Raw genomic sequence first — 21,255 nt, 5'->3', positions numbered from 1 at the left:
AAACTGCAGGTGTGACTCTTTGACTATGTGTGTGTTTGTGTGTGTGTTGTGTATGCGCCACCCACACACCCCAGCCCAGCACCCTGCTAGTAGCACAGTGCAGTAACCTATATCACACAGGGGGCTTTCTAATCCAATATGACCTCTCGCCAGGCATCCACCCAAGCCACCAAGACAACCACCATGACAGTCAGGCAATGATTAGTGGAGGAACAGTGGGGGAGGAGAGGCCACGAGGGTAGTGATTAATGTTAAGTGCAGTAAGTACATGTTTTATGTACATTATGTGTGTTTCCTGCTTGTTTGTTTACTGTCTCATTTTCTCAGTCTTTCATAGTCTTATGAAGGATATTATTAATAACTATTTTTTGGCTGAAGCCTGATACATAATAAGCTTTTGTTTTTCTTTTTTTTTTTGAAATGCCACAGTAAGTTTTCAGGTCAGCCACAATTTTCCAGAACGCTCACAGGCACCGTGGCTGTCTGGTGGAAGATTTTTGGCAGGGCTGTAAATGTGGAAGTCTAGAAAGTGTGGAGGATGCCATTTGCTGTCGGAGGTCAAAGTGGAGAAAAGCTCAGTTCCAGCCAGACCGAGCCAATCTGTAAAACAGCCGTGACCGTGGGTCCTGTCATTAACGTTCGTTCTGCGCAAAGCACAGAAAAGATAGAGCGAAGAGGGACAGGGATGGAATAGTGAAGGTGAAATACAATCAAATCAGAAAAGCCCGATAGAGGAGGAAATAGAGCGGAAGGGATGAGAAAAATTAAAAGAGTAGAAAATAAATGAGCATAAAATAGGCCAGACAATGCAATCCATGCAGGTTCCTTAATTATAATCAGATTTTCAATCCATGTCATTATTTTTAAGCATCCATTGTTCCTGTTGCGTTTACATATTGGTTATGAAACTGATATTTTAAATTGATATGCATCATAAAACGATTTCTATTCAGATGGAAAAATGAAAACCATCAAGCAGAAAGAGTTTCAAGAGGATATATCATTAGTAAAAGACAAAATGAAACCAAAACACACCCAACACATGAAATACTCATCTCACACTGCTGGAAACCTCATCCATTTATCTCATCCAGAGCCATATTCATTCTCTAACTTTTGTTGTTGTTGTTTATTGTTAAGAGAAACAATGCGCTTAAATATAGATCACTGCATGTGTGACAACCCTGACAAAAAACATATTTCCAATTGTTATTCTTTGGCCAGATATAAGAGTTATTGTACTGTGTTTTAACATCTATTTTCTTTTAATCTTTTATTTATCCACAATTCTGTCATCTTCCTAAATGTCTAACAGCCCAGCTCTTCTTCATGTTACACACTTTCACACTAAAAAGCCTAGTTTGAGGGCAAAAATGATAAAAAATGTAGTAACTCCAGGCTATTTTTAAATGAAATGTGACTCATAGCTAAAATAAAAACCTTTGATTATTTTCCCTTAATGACATCCTTTAAAGCTAATACTTTATACAACCCATGTAAACAAGGATAGAGTGGCTTTTTACGTCATTACTTTGGAGCCTCTCATATGATCCAAGGCTGAAACTGTGTTTTAGAGGTCAAATATAAAAGCAGCTCAGTGCACAACTGTATAGATTGAAAGCTATTGACGCAAGCTGATGCAGCCAAAGTGTCCAGTCTCAGCACTCTTTCTGACCTTGGGACGGCTCCCTGCAGGTTTAACTCCCCAAAACTGTTCTAATGGCAGGATATGCTTGGCTTGGCAACTTCTGTTCATCTAAAGGCCACGTTCTGTATTCGCATCACCTCTTTACTGTAAGCTCAAACAGCACAACTGTCACGTCAGCAGCAGCTGTAAGTCGCAGAGACGCTGCTGCTGTTTTCTATTTTTCTGATCAACTGAGACAACACAGAGAAGTGTGAATAATTAGTGATGCTTTCATGCTGCATTTGTCCTGTTTTTAAATGCCAGTCATAGCTTCCGAATGCAATTCTTAGAGTTAGTCGCAAGTGAGGGAATACTGTGAGGTGGTTTTAGTATAAATAAAAAAAAATCCTGTAAACATGTCTGATGATCATGTTTCACATCCATTCATTCTCTATACACCGCTTAATCCTTACTAGAGTCACGGGGGGCTTGAGTCTATCCCAACTGACTTAGGGTGAAGGCAGGGGACACCCTGGCCAGTCTGTCACAGGGCTACACATAGAGACAAACAAGCACAGTCATGCCGATGCAAAATTTGGAATTATCGATTAACCTTGGTATATTTTTGGACAGTAAAAGGAAGCCAGAGTACCCGGAGAAAACCCATGATGCACAGGAAGAACATGCAAAGCCCACACAGAAATATCCCAGACCCAGTCCGGGATGCAAACTGGAGATCTTCTAGCTGCAAGACAACAGTGCTAACCACTGCTCCACAGTGCAGCCCCATGTTCCTGATATTCCTCATCTTTGCTCTGCTTGTCTTTGTTGGCTGCCCTGGCTATGGCTGCCATAATCTGCGACTCCAAATGCATCCTGCTTGTAGCTCAACTGATGAATAGTATTGTGCACTTAGCATCAGTGTTTCCACAAGATAATAAAAATAATTCCCATATAAAGAAGTATCGGACATGGTGGCTTCAATCAAATTATCATACATTTATATAACAGATTGAAATAAACATTGCACAAAAAAACTCGGCAGTAATGCACACATTTTTGGATTGCTAGAACCTTGCGTGCACTCTTTCCTGTGATATATTTCATATCTTACAGTGTGCTGCCCAGTTGTGGTCTTGGAACGCTTCCTCTGTCTGTTGGCGTTTAATTTTTCACACCGCACAAGGTAGCCCAGGGGCGGCACACTGGGCTGGTGGTGGAGACTGTCGCTTCATGATTTTAAACCCGGGTCTTCTCAATAGAAATGTGGTTTAGCTGGCTGGGAAACTTTCTCTCATATTTATGAATCTGACAGCACTGTGTTTGAGTGCAGGCATGTCTGAACTATCTCCCTTGATTCTCGCTTAGTGCAAGCTGGAAGAGTCTGCAGCCATCTGGAAGAAAATTAAGACAGAAAGAAAATCCAGTGGCACACAGCTGCATATCCATGGGAATAGTTTCTAAGTCATGAGAACTGATTATAGAACCTTCAAATTCATGTGCCTCCAAAGTGTCTTCTGGCCTTTTATTATCTTTATTATCTTGTGTATTTACCCAAGCGGATTCACCCAATTTCTATTTAATATTTGCTTAAAAATGTAGGATTGCAAATCTCTTGAGATTCTCCACAAACCCATTTTTAAAGGTCAGTCTAAATGGGGAAGATAATTTTAAAATGTGGAATAAAACAATATGTACAGAAGAAAGTACACCCAGATAACCAATGGTGGAGAAACACCTATAGAAAATAATAAAAGGTAAATATTCTGCTACTGAAAGGTCATGTGTCTGATCCCTGCAGCCTGAGTTTGTCCATCACAAGCCAAGTGTCTACCAGAAGTGGCCATGAGTGAGATATTAAAACACTAACCATTGCAAACCTCTCTAGATAAGAGCCCCGACTAAATGCCAGGAATGTAAATACTCTCTAGGAAGCAGTAGCACAGGGTTTCTGGGACAAATAAACCTGAGTGGTTAAATATTTCTCAAAAGGTCATTGAATTGTTGTTTTTTTTAACCATTTTTTGGCTCTACAGGCCTTACAGTGTTGAATTTGTGCAAAATATTAAAATTTTGCATAAAATTTTCACCTCACTCTTGCGGTTTATTTGTGTAAATTGACACAAAGATAAACATTCTTAAACAGCCAGTGTGGTCATGATGTGATTATGAGCTACTCTCATTGCAGCCCTGAAAACTCATTAGGACTCTTTGCGGCGTTGTCACAGTGAAACTATCGTACAGGCTGTACATTCAGTGCATTGCCAAATGTGTTGTAAGATAATCAAACTGAAATTGCATTTCAGTGGAGCGGCAGCAGAGCGAATCCATGCAAGGCAGAACCTCCAGACAAGGTCAAACTGATGAACATATGTGAGCCTGTGGAACACTAGTAGTTGAGTGTGCAATTTATTTTGCCAGCAAGAGGATTTCTACTTTACCAGAGTTAGTTACATGATTATACATTTTCTCTAAATTCCTTTTTAATGTTCAGGTTACTCCTCCTACATAACCTGTAATAATGAAATCACTATGGATTCCATCACTTCACCTCTTGCTCTCAGTACATGTACTGGTACATATTGAAATGATACACTGTTATTTCCACCGTAACACTGATTGCAACAGTAAATGCAAATTTCTCATATATTTATTGTCCAAAACTTTACAGTGTTCTTCATATACGTTGAACTGCAGCGTTGTCTGTTGACAAATATATCAGTTACATGTATTTAGAACAAAGTTACATAGTTTGAAGACCATACATATACCAGTAAAACCAGATTATCTATGATTTGTGGTTATGCTTTTGATTACAGCCCACAGCATACGTCTTTCCTCGATTCAAATTTTGGGGTTAAGGACCTTAGCACATTTTATTAATCAAGCCATTGCTTTTAATAAAGAGGTCATATAATTTATGTGAAAGGGTTATGCTGAGGTTTGAGATTTCAATTGGAAAATGGAAAAATTGAAAATACTAAAATTGAATTTTCATTGGTAAAAGTCATGCTAGCTAACCATAAGGATAATTTAACTGCAGTATTTGTGAGGCTCTGCCTTATAATTAACAACAAATAAAATACTTTTATCTCCAAAAAACAATCCTCACATTATTTTTGGAAAATGAGTCTGAAATTATGGACACAACAGGCTAAATTCAGGATTACAGTCTGATTTCTACTCCAGCTATTAAACTTACTGTAGCTGTGCACACACTGCTTTTTGACTGTGTAATGATGAATTAATTCAAATATTTTATGTACATTCATTTATTTTAGCTCCATTTCAAACTAAAGTGGTTGAAATTAGCTTGTTTACCTTTTACTCATTACAACCTTTCTTTTATGGCTGTATCACACCTTACCTTGAGTAGCATTGCTCCCAGATTTTAGAAGGTCATTTAGTGAAAACATCGTCATAATCAATTGAAATGACGGACAAAATGGAGAAAAAAGGTGTAACATATTGCCGTATGTGTTCTCATGGAACTAAAGTGTCTCTCCATAGGAGCCGGTGTTACATGTGATGTGCTGTCCGTGGTGCTGAAATCTGACTAACTGTTGCTTCTAGCTGCCACCACCCTCAGCTCCCACTCACTCTCAACCTTATTAGTTTGCTCCCAGACTGCTATCTCACACCGCCAGTGATTAATATACATCTGTCGGTGCAGTCTGAGATATGCATATCATAAAATCAGCGGACAGGATTGCCACTTATTTCCTGCTGGCTGTGAGGCAAGCTCTCCTCCATTTAACCCTATTCATAATGGCAGCCAGGACCAGGCACATATTTGCATTGCATTTGTATGCAGAGGGTGGAAATAAGCACTAGATCAAAGTTAAAGAGGAGATTCATTTGATGGTTTTTCCTGGAGGGCATGAGTGATGGTCTCCAGCTGATGCACTTGATGAGTTTTCTCAGTAAGAAATGTGGAGGAGGCTCGCTTCTCAAGCCACCAAATAAAAAAAAAATAAAAAGAACATTGAAGAGGCTCTTTTTCCTTGTCATTTATACAAAACAGTCTTGTAAATATTGTAAATGTGTTCAGTCATTTGCCGTTGCATGTTTTTCTCACATAGCAGAAACTTAAATTAAATAATAAATGCACTGAAATGAACTGTAGATTCTTAAAATTGGTTCGCAGCACAAGGAATCACCTATTATTATTGTTATTATTATTAATGAACTAAGAATAAAATGGTAAGTTCTTCTGTGCCATAAATGTCTTAAAATGTCAAAGATATTGTTGGAAGAATGTTTTTACACAATATTCTTCACTGAGTGCACACTAAAGACACATGTATCTGTCATGGTCCCCGCCCTTCTTTCTCCTTCTTCCTCTTTTCTTCCTTCTCCCTTCTTCTTCCTGTCTTTGTCATCTGTCTGTTTTGTATTTCTGTCACTCATCCTGTCTTCTCTCTCCCTGTTGTCTCTCTCTCCCTGTCTTGTACCTCTGGCTCCCTCTGTCTGCTCCTGTTGGTCTCTGTCTTTCTGCCTGTCTCACTCTCACTTACCTGTTTACTGTTATGAGAATCACCTGCACTGATCAGCACACTTAGCTCAACTGGCTGCAATTACTCCTCCACTATATAAACCCAGCTCCTTCCCTCTGCCGGATCATTCGCCTACATGCCTTGATAAATTCTGTTCATGGCACCTGCTTTTTCCACTTTTGGACTCTGTTTTCCCCTCCTCTGGATTTCCCTCACTTGGACTTGTTCTTCTTTTGGATTCTCGCTGCTTTTGTTCTCGTCTCCCGTCTGCCCCTGGATTCTCTAAGCCTGTCTTCCCCCGTTGTTAGTTTCCCTCCCCTTGTGAGTACCCCTCCTTAGTTTAGTATTGGTTGACTTCTATTTTTGTATTAGTGTTTGTTGGGTTTTGAGTAATTAGTTTTGGCTTTGTTTTCCCCAGTTCAGCTCTCTGCTCTTAGACTAGTTTGATTTTGTCAAATGAAACTCATTCTATTATTCACCTCCCTGCCAGTCTCTTTCTGTGTCTGTGCCTCCAGCTCACCCCGTAACAGTATCCTGTTTAAAGATCAAAGGTTTAATTCCAAAATCCACTTGACATCTTGAATCAGTCTTGAGATTTTTTTCCTTCCTAATCACTCAGAATTGAACAGATTGATTGATTAAACAGTCAACAGGAAGTCAAGGGTTTTGATCATTTCATTAGTTCACTCATACAAATATGACACAAAAATTTCAGTAAAACTTCTCCATTTGCTGTTTTAATCATTAAAAACTTATATCTTTTGGGCTGTGGATGGTACCTATTGTTTGAACTTTTTATGGGGCATCAGTCAAATGCATGAAATGTCAAGTAATGAGTTCATATACAGTCAAGTTTTGAGGACCCAGGACACTAGAAGTGTGCTATTGCTGACGTGCACAATGGTACAACAATCTACTCCTTGTAAGTCTTATTATTGGAACACTGACTTTAGAGACTCAAATAAGGAAAGAATGTCCATTCTATTTAACAAAAGCGTTACAATATAAGTTATTTTTGTGACAAAAGCCTTTGAAAAATGGTTCTCCAAAAATGACGGTTGAAATAATTAAGTTGGGATGTTCTGAATCAGCACCATCAGGGGTTTCATGCCTTAAAGCTTGTAAAAAAAAAAAAAAAAAAAAAAATCACAGACTCTATTCCTTAGACTACAGCATTCATTCAGGGCGCACTCTTGTCACCAAGTGGCTGACTCTCGGCTCTTTTCGTCTCTGTCCGCCTTCTCATTAACATTCCTCACTTGTGGGTGTGATGCTGAGAAGATCTCCGGCGCGCTGAGCGGAGACGCGCAGTGTCCCTGTGCGTTCAGAGGAGGAATCAGCTGCCGGCCGGAGAGGAGCGACGAGGAGGAGCGGAGGAAGAGACAGCAGAGCTACAAGACAAGCGACCATTCCTTCACTGCCTGTCCTTTCACTGCTACGGCCACCTGCAGAAAACGGTCCTTTACTGCAGATCTTTTTTTTTTCTCCGCAAGATCGAAGGTCTCCAATATGTATCGGATCTAACACCTCTGGAGTGAAAGCGGAATAGCAGACTCCCCTGGTGGATGTGGACACCTAAACTGTGGACATGGAAAAGATAGTGAATTTATCCGTTTCAGTTCTCCTGGTTTTATGGGGATGCGCTCTTGGAGGCTCACCCAGTGTGCAGATTGGTAAGTAGCTTTTTGTTTAAACGAAAAAGGCGAATTAGCCGGAAAGACTTTTGTGCGTAAAAACCTGAAAATCTGCGTGAAAATGTGTGTTTCCATTTAGATTTTTTTTTCCAAGTTTAATTGATATGTTGCGTTGATTTCAGGGGGACTTTTTCCAAGGGGCGCGGATCAAGAGTACAGCGCATTTCGGATAGGAATGGTTCAGTTTGGCACCTCGGAATTCAGACTGACGCCTCACATTGACAATCTGGAAGTGGCCAACAGCTTTGCTGTTACCAATTGCTGTAAGTCACAAACATATTTCAACCCTTTTTTTTCTAAAGAAATAGCTTTCTTGTAAGCTCCACGTCATTCATGATCACTTTTCCCACGTTTTTTGCTTTGTTGACCACATGAGTTTGGATAAAAATGTATCAGCTGTTAGGATGGAGATGATTGGAGCTGTCTAATCTACATTCTGTCAGCAAACACATCGAGACTGAGCTGCTAGTTGAGGATAAACGAGCATCGTGTAGGCAGGGGAAAGTTGGTTTCCACAGTAACAGTCAGTCACATCCATCCCATTTTCATTCCTTCAGATTCGCAGATCAAACAGACTACACTGCAAAAATATCGATTCTGGTACTTTTGTTTTAATCCAGCTTTCTTGAAAACCCAATGATTTTTTCTCCTCTAAAGTAACTCATTGCGCCTTATTCCCGTAAACACCTGTAATTAAATGTAGCTTTAAGGGCCACCAGTAAGCAAATACATTCAACCTATGCCGCCAGATGAACTGAGCTGCATGACTTCCTGAGATGGTGATCTTTTTCAGTGTGCAGGCTACCCATGTCACGTCTTTTCTGAGCTGTGGAGGAGCGATGTTCATCCATTGTTGGCTCCTGTAGAACCGCTTAGGCTCCTCACATTCTGGCTGATGGTCACGCACACGCGCTTTAACGTGGCTATGGAGGATTAATACGATACCGTGAAGCATTGACAGCTGATTGTCAACAGTTTTTTTTTTTTTGTCTCACGAAATCTGAATCACGACATTCCACACGTTCACCTCCAACATCACTCCGTTTTTCATAAAATCTGATTTCATCGTGCGTTTCTCTCCTGGCGTCTTTTGGAAACAACCTCATGATGATGAGTCAAGAGAGGTTTCTTAGGTCGCTGTTTTTAATAGCCACTGTTCGAACATTTCATTAGGCGGTTGCCAAGCGACTGCTCCTCTCAACAGTCGCCTAAACATAAATCAAACGCTCCTGATTGGTGCGCGCATCGGTCCAATCGAATTCATTACCATATAAAAGCTTCCTGCTTGGAGATCCTCGATGCGTCCGACGGATCACAGGCAACAAACATGTTGATGTTCACATCGTAGGGAGTTTAGAATCTGTTTTCTCCCTCTGGAATAGTGTCCACATGTTTACTGATGACTGCAGTTGACAGCAATCTGTGCATGACTGCTCCACATGTATGGATCAGCTGTTTCTAAACGTACCTCACATATTCATCTATCCATCTGAGCCATATCCCATCATGTACACACACTGTACAAGTGTTTAGACATGTAGTGTTACATAAACAGGCTGCTGATTTGATTTAAACTTGACAAATATTTGTAAAAAAGTTATTTTGAAGTACGTAACCTGGTCATAAGATCAAACCTGGAGTGATTAAAGCCTGAATAACTATTTTTTTTAACTTACAAGGCATATATTTAATCAGATTTTCAACATACAACAAGCATGTCACATAACTGAAGCAGGACATCATTTTTATTTAGAATTTATGGCACATGTGATTGCTGTCTACATGCTTCTAGAAATGAATGATTGCATGTGGTTTTTGTGAAAAAAAAATCAAGGGTGAATGATTTTATAAAGTGCTTCAAGCTAATATTTTGGTTGGGCAGGGTGTTTAATGTCCGTGTAATTAACCGAGTGGACCTCCTGTTTGACGGCTCATGCTAAGCAGTTGACTCTTGTGAAATTTCAGACCGGTGGGGTAACAAAGGCTGAACTTGCTTCACCTCCTCATCAGCAACAATGGCTTCAGTCCTGTTATTGTTGGTCTAACATTCAAGCAGCAAATTACTAAGAGCTGTATGCAGTTCCCAGTGACCCTGAAGGGTGAATGAGTGGGCACAGAAAATGAACAAACGAGCGGATGGATGCAGATTATGTGACGCCGAGCAAAGTAAATGACTGTCATGCTAAATACTGAAAAAGGCTGTTAATAGCTAGTAGGAGGATGATTTTTTCGTGTTCCTTACACAGCCTCAGGGGTGAATGTGTGCTTACATCTGGTGGTTCCAAAATGTGTGTGTATGAGCTGTGTCTACCTCCTGTATAATTGCCTTCTTGAGTGGGAGTAAAGACAGGCAAGATTGACTGGGGTGAGGATAGGTGGGTGAGGGGGGCCTGCTTTATAAGCCAGTAGATGGCAGTCTGCCTCACAATCCACCTTCATCTGTAATTACAGCACATTAATGCCAGCACTTTGTCTTTTGTTAAAATGCACTTTGTGAAACGGCATACAGGGGAGACTAAAGGGAGAAATATTGAAGCTGACGTGCCGCACTGAAAGCTAAAATATCACCGCAGGTTGTTATGAGCTTTCCGTCGAGCTGTGGGTCTAATCACACACTTCCAATTTGGAGCAGAACAGCACATTAGTCTTAAATAACGGGACAGAAATAAAGGAAAATGAGAAACTAAATAGAGTTTGATTATAGTGGACTATTGGACTCAAGAGACAGATCTTCCTCCACACTATTGCTTCCTAAAATAGGCATATCATTACAGCTGTGAAAAAGGGCATCAAACTTTAAATGGCACACAATGCAATTTTGCTTGTTTATTTTTATTTTCACAAGACATTTGCTAACTTCTATCACATCTTATTTAGTTATACTGCTGTGAAAAAAGTATAGTCTTTTAGTTCCTTGCAAGAAATGACTCAACATATGGCTTGGTACCTCCCAGACACATCACACTGGTTGTACTTGGCCTGTGCACCAGCTTACTCCATCAATGCAGTGTGTCAGAGACAGTGGGAGGGAGGATGATACATCCCTCCATCAATAACAGTTCATCTGGACAGGCCTGCATCTGCTGCCAAGACCAGGGGAGTCGTTGTCAGTGTGCGTTTCTATGCGTGCGCAGATATGTTGGTGTGGAGCAATAAATTAGAAAGAATCCCATTAAACTTCCTAGATTACAGCCCCTTCTGAGGCCTCATATCACTAAAGCAACCTAAGAAATAATATATATAGAGATCCATGCTCATGTTCCAGGTTGATCTTGTGTTTTTTTCAACTTTCAGATGAAGTATGCTTTACTTTGCTAGGCATTTAGCGGTTAGGGAGGCCTAATAAAGGTGATACATCTTGGTGATATCACATCCATCGCAAGAAGTACAGAGGTTTCAAAATGTCCTCTGTGCAGCAAGTTATAATGCAATAAATCACAGAAAAGAAGAAAAAAGAAAGTTAAAGTTCTTGAAGTATTTATTTTATTTTAAAAAAAAAGAAGCCTGGAAACAGCATGTTTGAAATTTGTGCCTACAGGTGATCATGCATAGTGCAGATATTTTATTACTCTACATGTTAACCATTCGTATCCCCTATCTGTTCTGTGTAAACACAGCCTGCAGTTCAGCCCAAAAGTCCTTTATTCTCGGTCATGTCTTTATAGGCTGCAGCTAAGATGGTATCCTATCTGTGTTTAGGTTTTTTTATTTGGCAAATTTTTATACAAAACACATAAAATGCAGTGATTTCATGAGATATATCACTACAAATTACGTTGTTTACTTTCGTTATGTCAAACACATTAAGCTTATGGACCTACCGAATGCCGAAGATCCAATGATGCTTTCTGATTTTATAGTTTTGACTGATGAATGTTGTAAATTTTAGAGGTTTTTTACAGACCTGCTGGCGTGTTTTGTGTTTCTGCTTGTAAAACGGCTGAGCTCATTTCAGTCTCTGCTTATTACTTCACTCTGGTTCTTTTGTTGTTTATTAATGTGTCTCTCTCGTATGCTGTCCAGATTGCATTAAAAATATGAAGTGAGAATGTCATATTTACAGTAGGAAAGGTACAGGATCATGCAAGTCGTGTCATGATTTAAGAATCTTTATCTTTTGTTGTATTGTTTTGAAGAGATGTATTTGTGCGATTACCTTTTTTCATCTTTTCTTACGCCTACTATTGATTGCAGGCAGGGAAAAACATTGCATTTAGATAAGAGCAACTCTAAATAGCTAAAGCTTTAATGAGCTCACATATTTTAGTTGTTTAAACCACCAACATGATAAATTAGGGGTCTGGGAACAAGTATTTTTTTTGGGTGGTGAGATATTTACCAAGGCTCAAAATAAGAAAAAAAAAAGAAAGAAAGAATTCTTTTCCACTAAAAGATAACTGTTCTTTCTCCTCTAATGAATACTTGGAGTTTACATCCCCAGGCCTCAAATTAGTATTCCAATTATTTAAATGAAACACTGGGAAAGGGGAAATCACTCTTCAGTTGAATTGCACACAATTTAAAGACATGCGTCCTTTGATGAGGGGTCAAACCCAGACATGAACAGCAACACAAGTACAAACAGCTGGGAGCCCCACTAAAAACCTTACATGAACATTAAGCATGGATATATAATTGTCTCGGAAGTGTAGTGCAGTGACAGTTTGCATCTTTGTCATCTTTGTCTGTGGTTTGAAATATCACATCTTCTATGACACATTTTTGAGCAGATGAGACACAAACCAAAGCATCATTCTGTCTCCAAAGTCATCCTGGGTAGCTTTGCAAACTGGAAATCACCGATTAATGGTGATTAATGATAACAGCAGAAGCAAATAGAGACATAGGAGCATAAGAGAACAGTTTTCCCCCTTTTTTTTTTCATCCATCGTCACACCTGTATGAATAACTAAACCAACAAGTACTCATGAGGGTCAACAGTAATGAAGTGCTTTAAATGCAGTTTCGACAAGAGTCTGCAAACTCGTAAATCACTGAGCTCTACATCTTCTCTTAACCTACTGAGGCTTCACTGTGAAGCCACCCTCAGCATGAGATGACAAAAATGGAAAGTATTGCTATATTTCATGACAAAGTACTCTCAAATTTGACCTCACCGGAATCATGTTTTAGCAGAATTAAATTGCGTTAGCATCCAAAAAGTGCTAACCCAGTCGTCACCGAATAAAACTTATAAGATACATTCCATGCATTTGGACTACGGTGGCTGAATCCGTACCAAACAGGGTGCAGGAGTATTAAAACTAAAGGCACAATCACTCTCAAACAAGTCACATTAAATAATCACTCAGTTTCACCTATTAAAATTTTCTGAAGCTGCGAGGCATATTTCCATAAGCAAAACTAATTAAAACTACAGCGAACTAATAAGGCTGCAAAATGTATTACTCGGGATATTGTTCTTCATAAAGATTTGAATCATGGGAAAACCATGATTTACTCTGTGCAGTTATTTTGAAACTAAATGCAGAGCTTCTTCATTCCATTCATCAGCAGGCTAGCTATTATAAAACGAGCTTTGTTACATGTCTGGGTCAAATCAGTCTGAAACGCTGCTCCACAGGAAGTGTTGTCTCAGCTGTTTTCCTCTGACAGTTTTGTCTCTTTTCTCTTTCGAGAGGACAGGTTTATTTTTATTGCTAAAAAGTTCATATGAAGACAAAACCATCACCGTGAGGCAGTCCATTTAGCGGTCTAAGGAGACCCATCTGCAGGAACAGACTGAACCATTGACACCTTTCAGGAGGGAGGGAGGGCTCTTAGAAGCTCTGGAATTGTTTAGGACACAAGAAATAGTCAATTAAACACAATCTATTTTTTAAAATTATCTGGCAAAAATGCAAAACCAGATGACAGAAATAATGTTTCAATACCAGGCAAAGCATTTCTTATGTAACTTAGTTCCACTAGTCCTTTCACGAGGACACCTCTTCTCTGGAGACTTTTGGTTTGATACAATGATAAATGTTTACAACACACTGTTCACATGACTGCGTGTGTGTGTTGTCCTGTCAAATTAATCTTTGTATATGGCTATAGCATGCTCCCATGCTTTTATTTTTGCGGCCCACCTCTTTCAAACCAATCTTCCTCCTCTGAGACCAACAGCAGAGTTTGAGGTCATTGACAGCCGGCCGGCGATTCAACACTTCAAAGTTCATGTTTGTCATGGATGAATCACGTCATACTGTAATTTCATGCATCTAAATGCACACGGCAATTCAGGAGACGCACACGTTCAGAGACCTGGCTGGATGATCAAACGCCTATACCGAGCGTATATGTGCTGCAGAGAATTGGTTATAGCCAATTTATTGTTCACACTTAATTAGGTGCATTCTCCTCCATTTCAGAGGGAGCTGTGAAATATTAAATAGGCCTGGGAGCTGGCCGGTCAGAAAATGAGGCTAAAAATTCTCTGTGGATCTTAGCTTGCCCTGAATACAGCCCCCAACCAAGCCCTTATCACTCTGTCCTCAAAAAATACAGGGCTGAGATATGATATGTTACAGTGCGATTCCAAGGGCTCCGCTGGAAGTCGCCTCTTGTCTTGTTTCAAGTGCCTTAGTTGTCTCCGTTTTGCAAGATAGGTGACTCAAAAAGTATCTTTGCCGGGAGCAGCGAAGGAAGCAAACTTTTTTGTTCTCAGTGACAATGGCTGGTACATCTCACAAATTATATCTGAAGCCAAAACATGACCTAATTGTGATTTATTCATTAGACATACTGATAGGACAAAGCTAAACTTGTGTTTATTTGCCTGCTAGCTTAAAGACGACCAATAGGGTTTAATCGATCACTTTAAAGATATTTTTTTATGCATTTCAAAGCGCCAACCCACAAAAAAATGTCAATAACTTTAATGAACACTCTGAACTTCAAGCAGAGTCTGTGTGATTTTTGTTTGCCGCATTTGAAATCATGTGAGCTTATTTTCACTCGAATGTGAAATCTTGTATGTCTATGGAAACAGCAAAACCATATTTGGAAGTGTACTATTACACAGTTATAGTGTCATAAACAACAGCAAAAAAGCTAAACTATTTATTTTGCAGACAATCTGAATTAATGTGTACAACATTTTTTAAGTGTCCACAGGTGTGACCAATACTGCAAATACTGGCTCTCTGGCCCTATGACTGCTGGTCACAGCTGAATCACCAACAGCTTCATGTTTGTACAGAGCAGAGCATCTTTTTTTTTTTTTCCAAATTGAATGATTTATTTTTTGAAGACATGTAGAATGAAGCGGTTGTGACAAAAAGTCATTTTAAGTTCAGATTCTTTTCTTTTTTGATGGAACTCTGGATCACATCCGAGCAGTTCAAGGACCATCAGAAAGCTAAAAATCCAACATTTTTTCTTGTTTTCAGTTCCCAGCTCAGATAAATTATGTATTTTTTGCCATTATTTAGAGACAACATGTCACTTAAACCCACCAGCATGTTTCAGTGATTCAAGGGTTAAAACATACGCACAAAATATCCTTCAGATGAATGGAAAATTTACCAGCTTTTTGTAATCCGAATGCAAGGTAAACATATTTGCTTTTTCCACAACTTACAACTGCATTTGACAACTCGTCAAAGAAGGATTTTTTTTCAAACTCTACTGGTCGTAAAGACACACATGAATGTTCAAGGAAGTTTTTCTGATTTTAGTTTTTGTGAGGTTGTTGACATTTAAACAACCACAAGTATCAGGGATCCAGTTTTCATCCCCTGTAGTGCCAATAAAACAGCTGCTTCAACACGAAAACCAATTATTTGGAGAAATTTCAGCACACGACACAGAACTGAAACCTTCTGTTCTTGTGATTATTGAAGTTAACTGAGATTAGGAAGGTAAAGTGCAGGCATTGGATATTTTTTCCGTCCAGCACTGAATAAGAGAAGGGTGATGCAATGGAGTCATCTAAGTGGCTTCCACTGCCAGATGGACACTTCCATCATTTAGCTGAGCAAGCAGGCACCTCTGGAAATTGATTTCCAAACAAATATCCAGCTTTTACCAGAGCATGAGCTACGATTTATGAATTCGTTCATCCATCCTCGTATCAATTAATTTATTCTTAACACAAGCACTCCATCTCTGCACCTGTGCCATGAAAGACACAGATTAAAAGATTGGCTCCACAGAGCACAGATTCTTATCCTGCAGAGACACAACCAGGGTTTTATCCTTGGCCCTCTATCTAGATGTCCCTTCCCATGCTTGCAATCTGAAAAATAAAAACTCATTCATTCATCTGCAGCCTTTTATCAAGCCCTTACAGCTGTACAGTGACAACGACATCAGTACCAATAACGCCACTTACTCTCACCTTTTCCGTTTGTGATCCATTTGGGTTTCGCAGAGTATCTATCACCGTGGCAGAGAGAGTTACTGTGATGTTAGATGCTAGACTTTGGCTGCATAAAATGACTGTATATCATCTGTCTTTTGCCATGTAGAATTCATCACTGTTATGGTGGAGAGCATAATGTTAAGACCGCACCCATAAAGCTTTAGCTGAACGGCGACACAAGTCAAGATTTTACAAGTACATGCTCTTCTCTTTTAAATTCAGAAGTAGAAAATTCTGAACTAAAATATCAGGAAGCTGTATTTATGACATTTTTGTCATTTAGGCTTCAGCGAAGAAAATATTCATTAACAGCTAATGATTTCAAATCAAACAAAGTCAGACAATTTTCCTCAAAAATGTGAATAAACGCAAACTATTCTGAATGAATATTAATTTAATTTGGACAATCTATTTTTTGTCATATTATGTTCATGCACAAGGAGGAATAATAGTTTTTACCTTTGTATGATTATTCTAAGAATTTTATTTTACTTTTTGAAGATATTTTTTTAAAGATGAGATAAAATTTACTCAAATGCTTGGATAGGAGATGAGATTAACTGTATTGCAGCGAAGGAAATTTGTCTTGGGCTAAAAGTGCAGCTGCACATACACAACAAATACATAACCAGCACAAACCAATCATACATCACAAACCTGTCAACAAAAGGTGATTCAAAGGGCGAGAACAACGTATTGCACAGGATAGTATTGCACGTGATCATGTGAGCGTACAACACGGTAAAATCCATTAAGATCAATAAAATATCAAATCAGATCAGAAGAGCAGTGGAAATGAATACTAAATAAAATGTAATCTAAAAACCAAAGATACAAAGATAAAAAGGACAAAAAGATAAGAGGTGTGTTAAAGAAATGCTTCAATAAGTAAGTCTAATTTATTTTTTGACATAGACATACACAACCAGTCAAAAGTTTGGACATATTTATTTGTATTATATTTTCATTGTAGATTACTACTAATGATTAACATTTTTTTTGTTTGCAACATAATTCCATATGTATTCTTTTATAGTTGTGATAAATTCCGTATTAATCTACAATGTAGAAAACATTTACGCAAGAAAAGCACTCAGAGAGGGCGGTACTCCACCAAGGTTGATCAGTCCTTGAATGATTTCTGACGGCTGAAATCTTGGGAAAAAAATTGTGGCAGTAATCACAGCACTGTAGAATGTGTCCATTTAATATAGATGTACCCACAAACAAAATGACCTCGTGCTGAGCACAGGCGTGTGTTATGCATGTGTACGTTATGTACAGATACAGAATCTCGTGACCTATATATCTAGCAAGTTGCAGGAATTGGTGGGATTCAGAAACACCTTCACAATTTAATCAGTTGTTCCTTGTATCGTTTCTGATGGATAAGTCTTGATGAGTCCACAGCGGTGGATTTGTTGTAGGATTGCAATCATGTCATCGTCAGCAGGCTGCTGGTGTAGTGCTCACTTGTAGTCATAGTTACAGTGATGCCATACCGCTATCTCACAAAAACAGAAATCTTTAGCAAATCCATGGATCCAGACTATACAAAATCTAATCACCTGGTCCTTGTGTCATTTCTGACTTTCCCTGAAAATGTCATCCAAATCTGTTGGTCTGTTTTCAAGTAACGTTGCTAACAGACAAACAGACAAACCAAGGCCAATCATCACATCACTCTGCCTAAGCTCCGCCTACTTGACAGAGTAATAAAAACCATTGAATGAGAAGATGTGTCGAATTTTTGAATGGTAGTGCAGTTATTATATGTTAACATGTTTACAAAGAGAAAACCTTGCAAAAGCAGAGTTAGCCTTCCACAAGCAATTTAAGAGACTGTTATAGCTCTGTGTGAAGCTGACATTCAAATATTTGTATGGTCAACTTGAAGTTCAATTAAGTGTGAATGACTTGTATTTTCATTAATTCGGCGAATAACCTTTTCTGTTGAAGAGGAATGCTCATTAGAATGCACAGAGGAGAATCTGTCCTTCCCATCATCGTGGTGATTAAGATTTGATCCGGTTGCCTTGTCTGGTCTTACAGGGTGTTCTTTCAAACTTATTAGGGTTTGATGGTGTGTGTGTGTGTGTGTATTGAGAGAGAGAGAGAGAGAGAGAGAGAGAGAGAGAGAGAGAGAGAGAGAGAGAGAGACAAAAGGAGTGATAAAGAAATAAGAAATGATGAATGAAAATGACAGACCAAAGCCAGAATGTCTTTACAGTGTGATAAGCAAGAGAGCAGTGAGCAGACAGAAACGTCCCCGTGTCTCACTGAGCAAAACCTAAATGTAATGTAAATGCAAGAGGGACTTTCTTTAGGCGGACTGTGTCCTTTGAAAAGGGCAGAATGACTCAGGCTAAAGGTGGATAAGATCAGAGAGAGAAAAAAGGAAGTGTTGGAGGTTCTAGTGGAGAGAAAGTGCAGTAGAGTCTGTGCAACCGGTTAACTAGGAACCTAAACACTTTACATAAAAAGTGATTTAAGCACATCCTCAGCTGCACTTGTGACACACACAAAACAATTTAGGATTTTCAAATTATGAAGCAGTATTCATCCTCTGTCTCATCCTGAGCAAAGCTGACTTACAGTTCTTTTTACCTGTCTCTTACCAGAGCTCACTTTGTCCACTTCATTTAGAGCTTTGATCAGTTTGAAACGTTTCCTTATATCGTCAGCGGTGCTGTTTCGTGCTGTCTGTTTTGCAGACAGCGGCATTGTGCTCTTGTAACAACTTGTTCCCAGATGATCTGCCTGTTTATACAAAAAGGCCTCATCTGGACTGAAGCCAACGCATCTCTGGAGCTGCTAGTTTGATTTTTCTACAATCGTGTAGAAATTTCTCTTTCTGCATCAAAGGGTGTAAACTGTGAAGCTGATATTACGCTGCACCATATTACACACTCAAACATATTAAATACATGGATAGGGATGTATTGTCTTCTGTAGGACTTTCAATATTCTTCAGAGACACTTCTGAGTCAATAATGTCTTTTAATCGCTTTTCCAGTTTGCAACAGCATCATCTAACGTCGTTTTCTTCCCCCTAGAGCTCTTCCGGTGCCACATCATCGCTGAACACTATTTCTTTTTCAGCTCTTTGCAAATAATCAAGGTTAGCTCCTGTACAACCCGAGGAAAAATGTAAAGCTGTGTTCTTCCTTTACAGCTCCTCCAGATCAGTCAACAAGCTATAACTGTTCTCTTACAGCTCTTTGTGTGTAATAACATCAAACCACTGTTAACCACTGGTCTTTTCTACCAATAACATTTGACTGCAAGAACAGAAATACCTGTAAATATGTACATTCATCATGTGTGTACATATATAGATTCATCTTGTCTAGTATTTTTATTTATTTTTAGCCTTGTTGCACTTGTTGTAATTCTTGTGCTTCTTATCTGCATTCAGCTGCTGTAATGTGAATTTCTTCAGTGAGGGATCAGTAAAGTTTATTTTCTTATCTGATAATCATTAGTGCATATCTACTGACTGAGTTGCTTCTACAATCAAGTGGATCCACGCTTTAATATTTGTTGTTTTTATATCATGTCTAAGTATATGTGTCCTCAGCTGTACCTGGCTACGAGACAAACGGCTGCTGTACAGAACTGTTTCTTATCATCATAAATGAGTGACTGGAACAAGGTGCACGAGATGCTTTTACTTAGTTTTCAGCCATGTTCCAGTGCTGCTCTCCTGCCGCGTTGCTCTATAATGATGTTTGTCTCCATTTAAGGAAGCTCATGTGTTTGCCCCTGTGAGGCCACAGTCTGTGGGCGGCATCATTGATCTGCTCGTCTCAGTTAGACACAGATTCAGTGGAGGCAGGGAGTCCAGGAATTGGACCTAGGTTAGTTTATTCAGATGACAGCGATGCAGTGAGTGTTTCATTTTGTCTCCTCATGGCAGGATGTTTTGATTAGGGCTGTTTTAATGTGTTCCGTGGTTTTAAAGTGTAGTTTTGGTCTACTACTCCACTGTTCAGATGAAAGGCGAAGAGAACAGACTGTGCGGCAGCAAACTTGCAAAGCAACTGTCAAAACATTTTGAAAATTAGACAAAAAGGAACAGAGGGAGCAAAGGTGAAGGAGATGAGTCCAAAACTAGTAAAGTGTTTTCTAAGAAAAAATATTAAAACAGTTGTTATAACATTTGCAGGTTAAAAGTTCAGACTGATTGAACTCACAATTACAAACTGTGCCTGTGAATTAGCCAGAAAAATAGAATTGGAATATAATGTTAATTCCTAATCTAACAATAGGTTAGAATAATTATATCACAGTTGTGTTACTGACTGATGGTGGAAGTGGCTTTAGAGACTGCACAGACTTTTAGCTACATTAATTTTCAAGCTAAAGTCTCCTTATCTGCAAACAAGGGTGGATGTTAAATGGTATGGTCTTTATCTTTCATGCAACAGCTAACAAAACACTGTTTGTCCTTGGCTTGTAAGCTGCAGCTACCAGCAAATGGTGTTTACAAAGTGTCTTGTTGCACCTGCTTGCTTAGCTATCAATCAAATCCATATACCATGAAATAAAAAAAATAAAAAACATTTGAAGCTTGTCGCTCTCCAGTGGTAGCAGGAATAATCAGTAGAAATGGTATAAATGCTACCAGAAGAAAGATAATCTGCAGTTTTTCGGTACCAGCAAAGGAATCCATCATAAAAATATCTATTTCTAAATTCTGTGAATTAGCTGAATGTAGCTCACATAATGCCATCAACCCCACGCTCTCAGCTGAGATAAGGTCAAGTTCCCAGCAATAAAACCACTTCAAAAAGGGATTAACCACAAGGACTGCCAAGTACGTAATAGCCGTCGGGACAAAACAATTAATCGAACGAAGCCATTGACAATTAGAAGCAGATAAGAAAACAAAATAAGAACGAAACGTGACGAGGCGGAAAGACAGATGGGATTTTGGCCAACAGCATCCCGGACAGCTTGGTCAGCACACATGTCCCCTGGCAGGTGAGATCACCGCGTGTGACAGGCGTCTGAAGGAGTGGACAAACAAACAGACACATGCATCCACACGCTCAGATCAGATATGTT

The 21,255-nt window shown here is 39.2% G+C and overlaps 1 protein-coding gene across 7 annotated transcripts in view; it reads left to right on the top strand.

The window, feature by feature from the left end:
* Positions 1 to 7,355: 7,355 nt before the first annotated feature.
* gria2b (glutamate receptor, ionotropic, AMPA 2b) overlaps positions 7,356 to 21,255 on the top strand; it is a 56,021-nt gene continuing 42,121 nt past the window's right edge. For 2 of the 7 annotated variants that reach the window (XM_022210957.2, XM_022210948.2), the window contains exons 1-2: positions 7,356 to 7,796; positions 7,940 to 8,080. In XM_022210957.2, coding sequence (XP_022066649.1) covers positions 7,712 to 7,796; positions 7,940 to 8,080 — 226 coding nt within the window. In that variant the 5' untranslated portion in view covers positions 7,356 to 7,711. The remainder of the gene's footprint in view (positions 7,797 to 7,939; positions 8,081 to 21,255) is intronic. The other 5 variants (XR_002596472.2, XM_022210933.2, XM_022210925.2 and 2 more) reach the window with 3 other exon arrangements.

This window comes from Acanthochromis polyacanthus, chromosome 10 (genome assembly GCF_021347895.1).
Source record: "Acanthochromis polyacanthus isolate Apoly-LR-REF ecotype Palm Island chromosome 10, KAUST_Apoly_ChrSc, whole genome shotgun sequence".
NCBI classification, from domain to species: Eukaryota; Metazoa; Chordata; class Actinopteri; family Pomacentridae; genus Acanthochromis; species Acanthochromis polyacanthus.
This window is presented reverse-complemented; position numbering and strand designations above follow the sequence as displayed.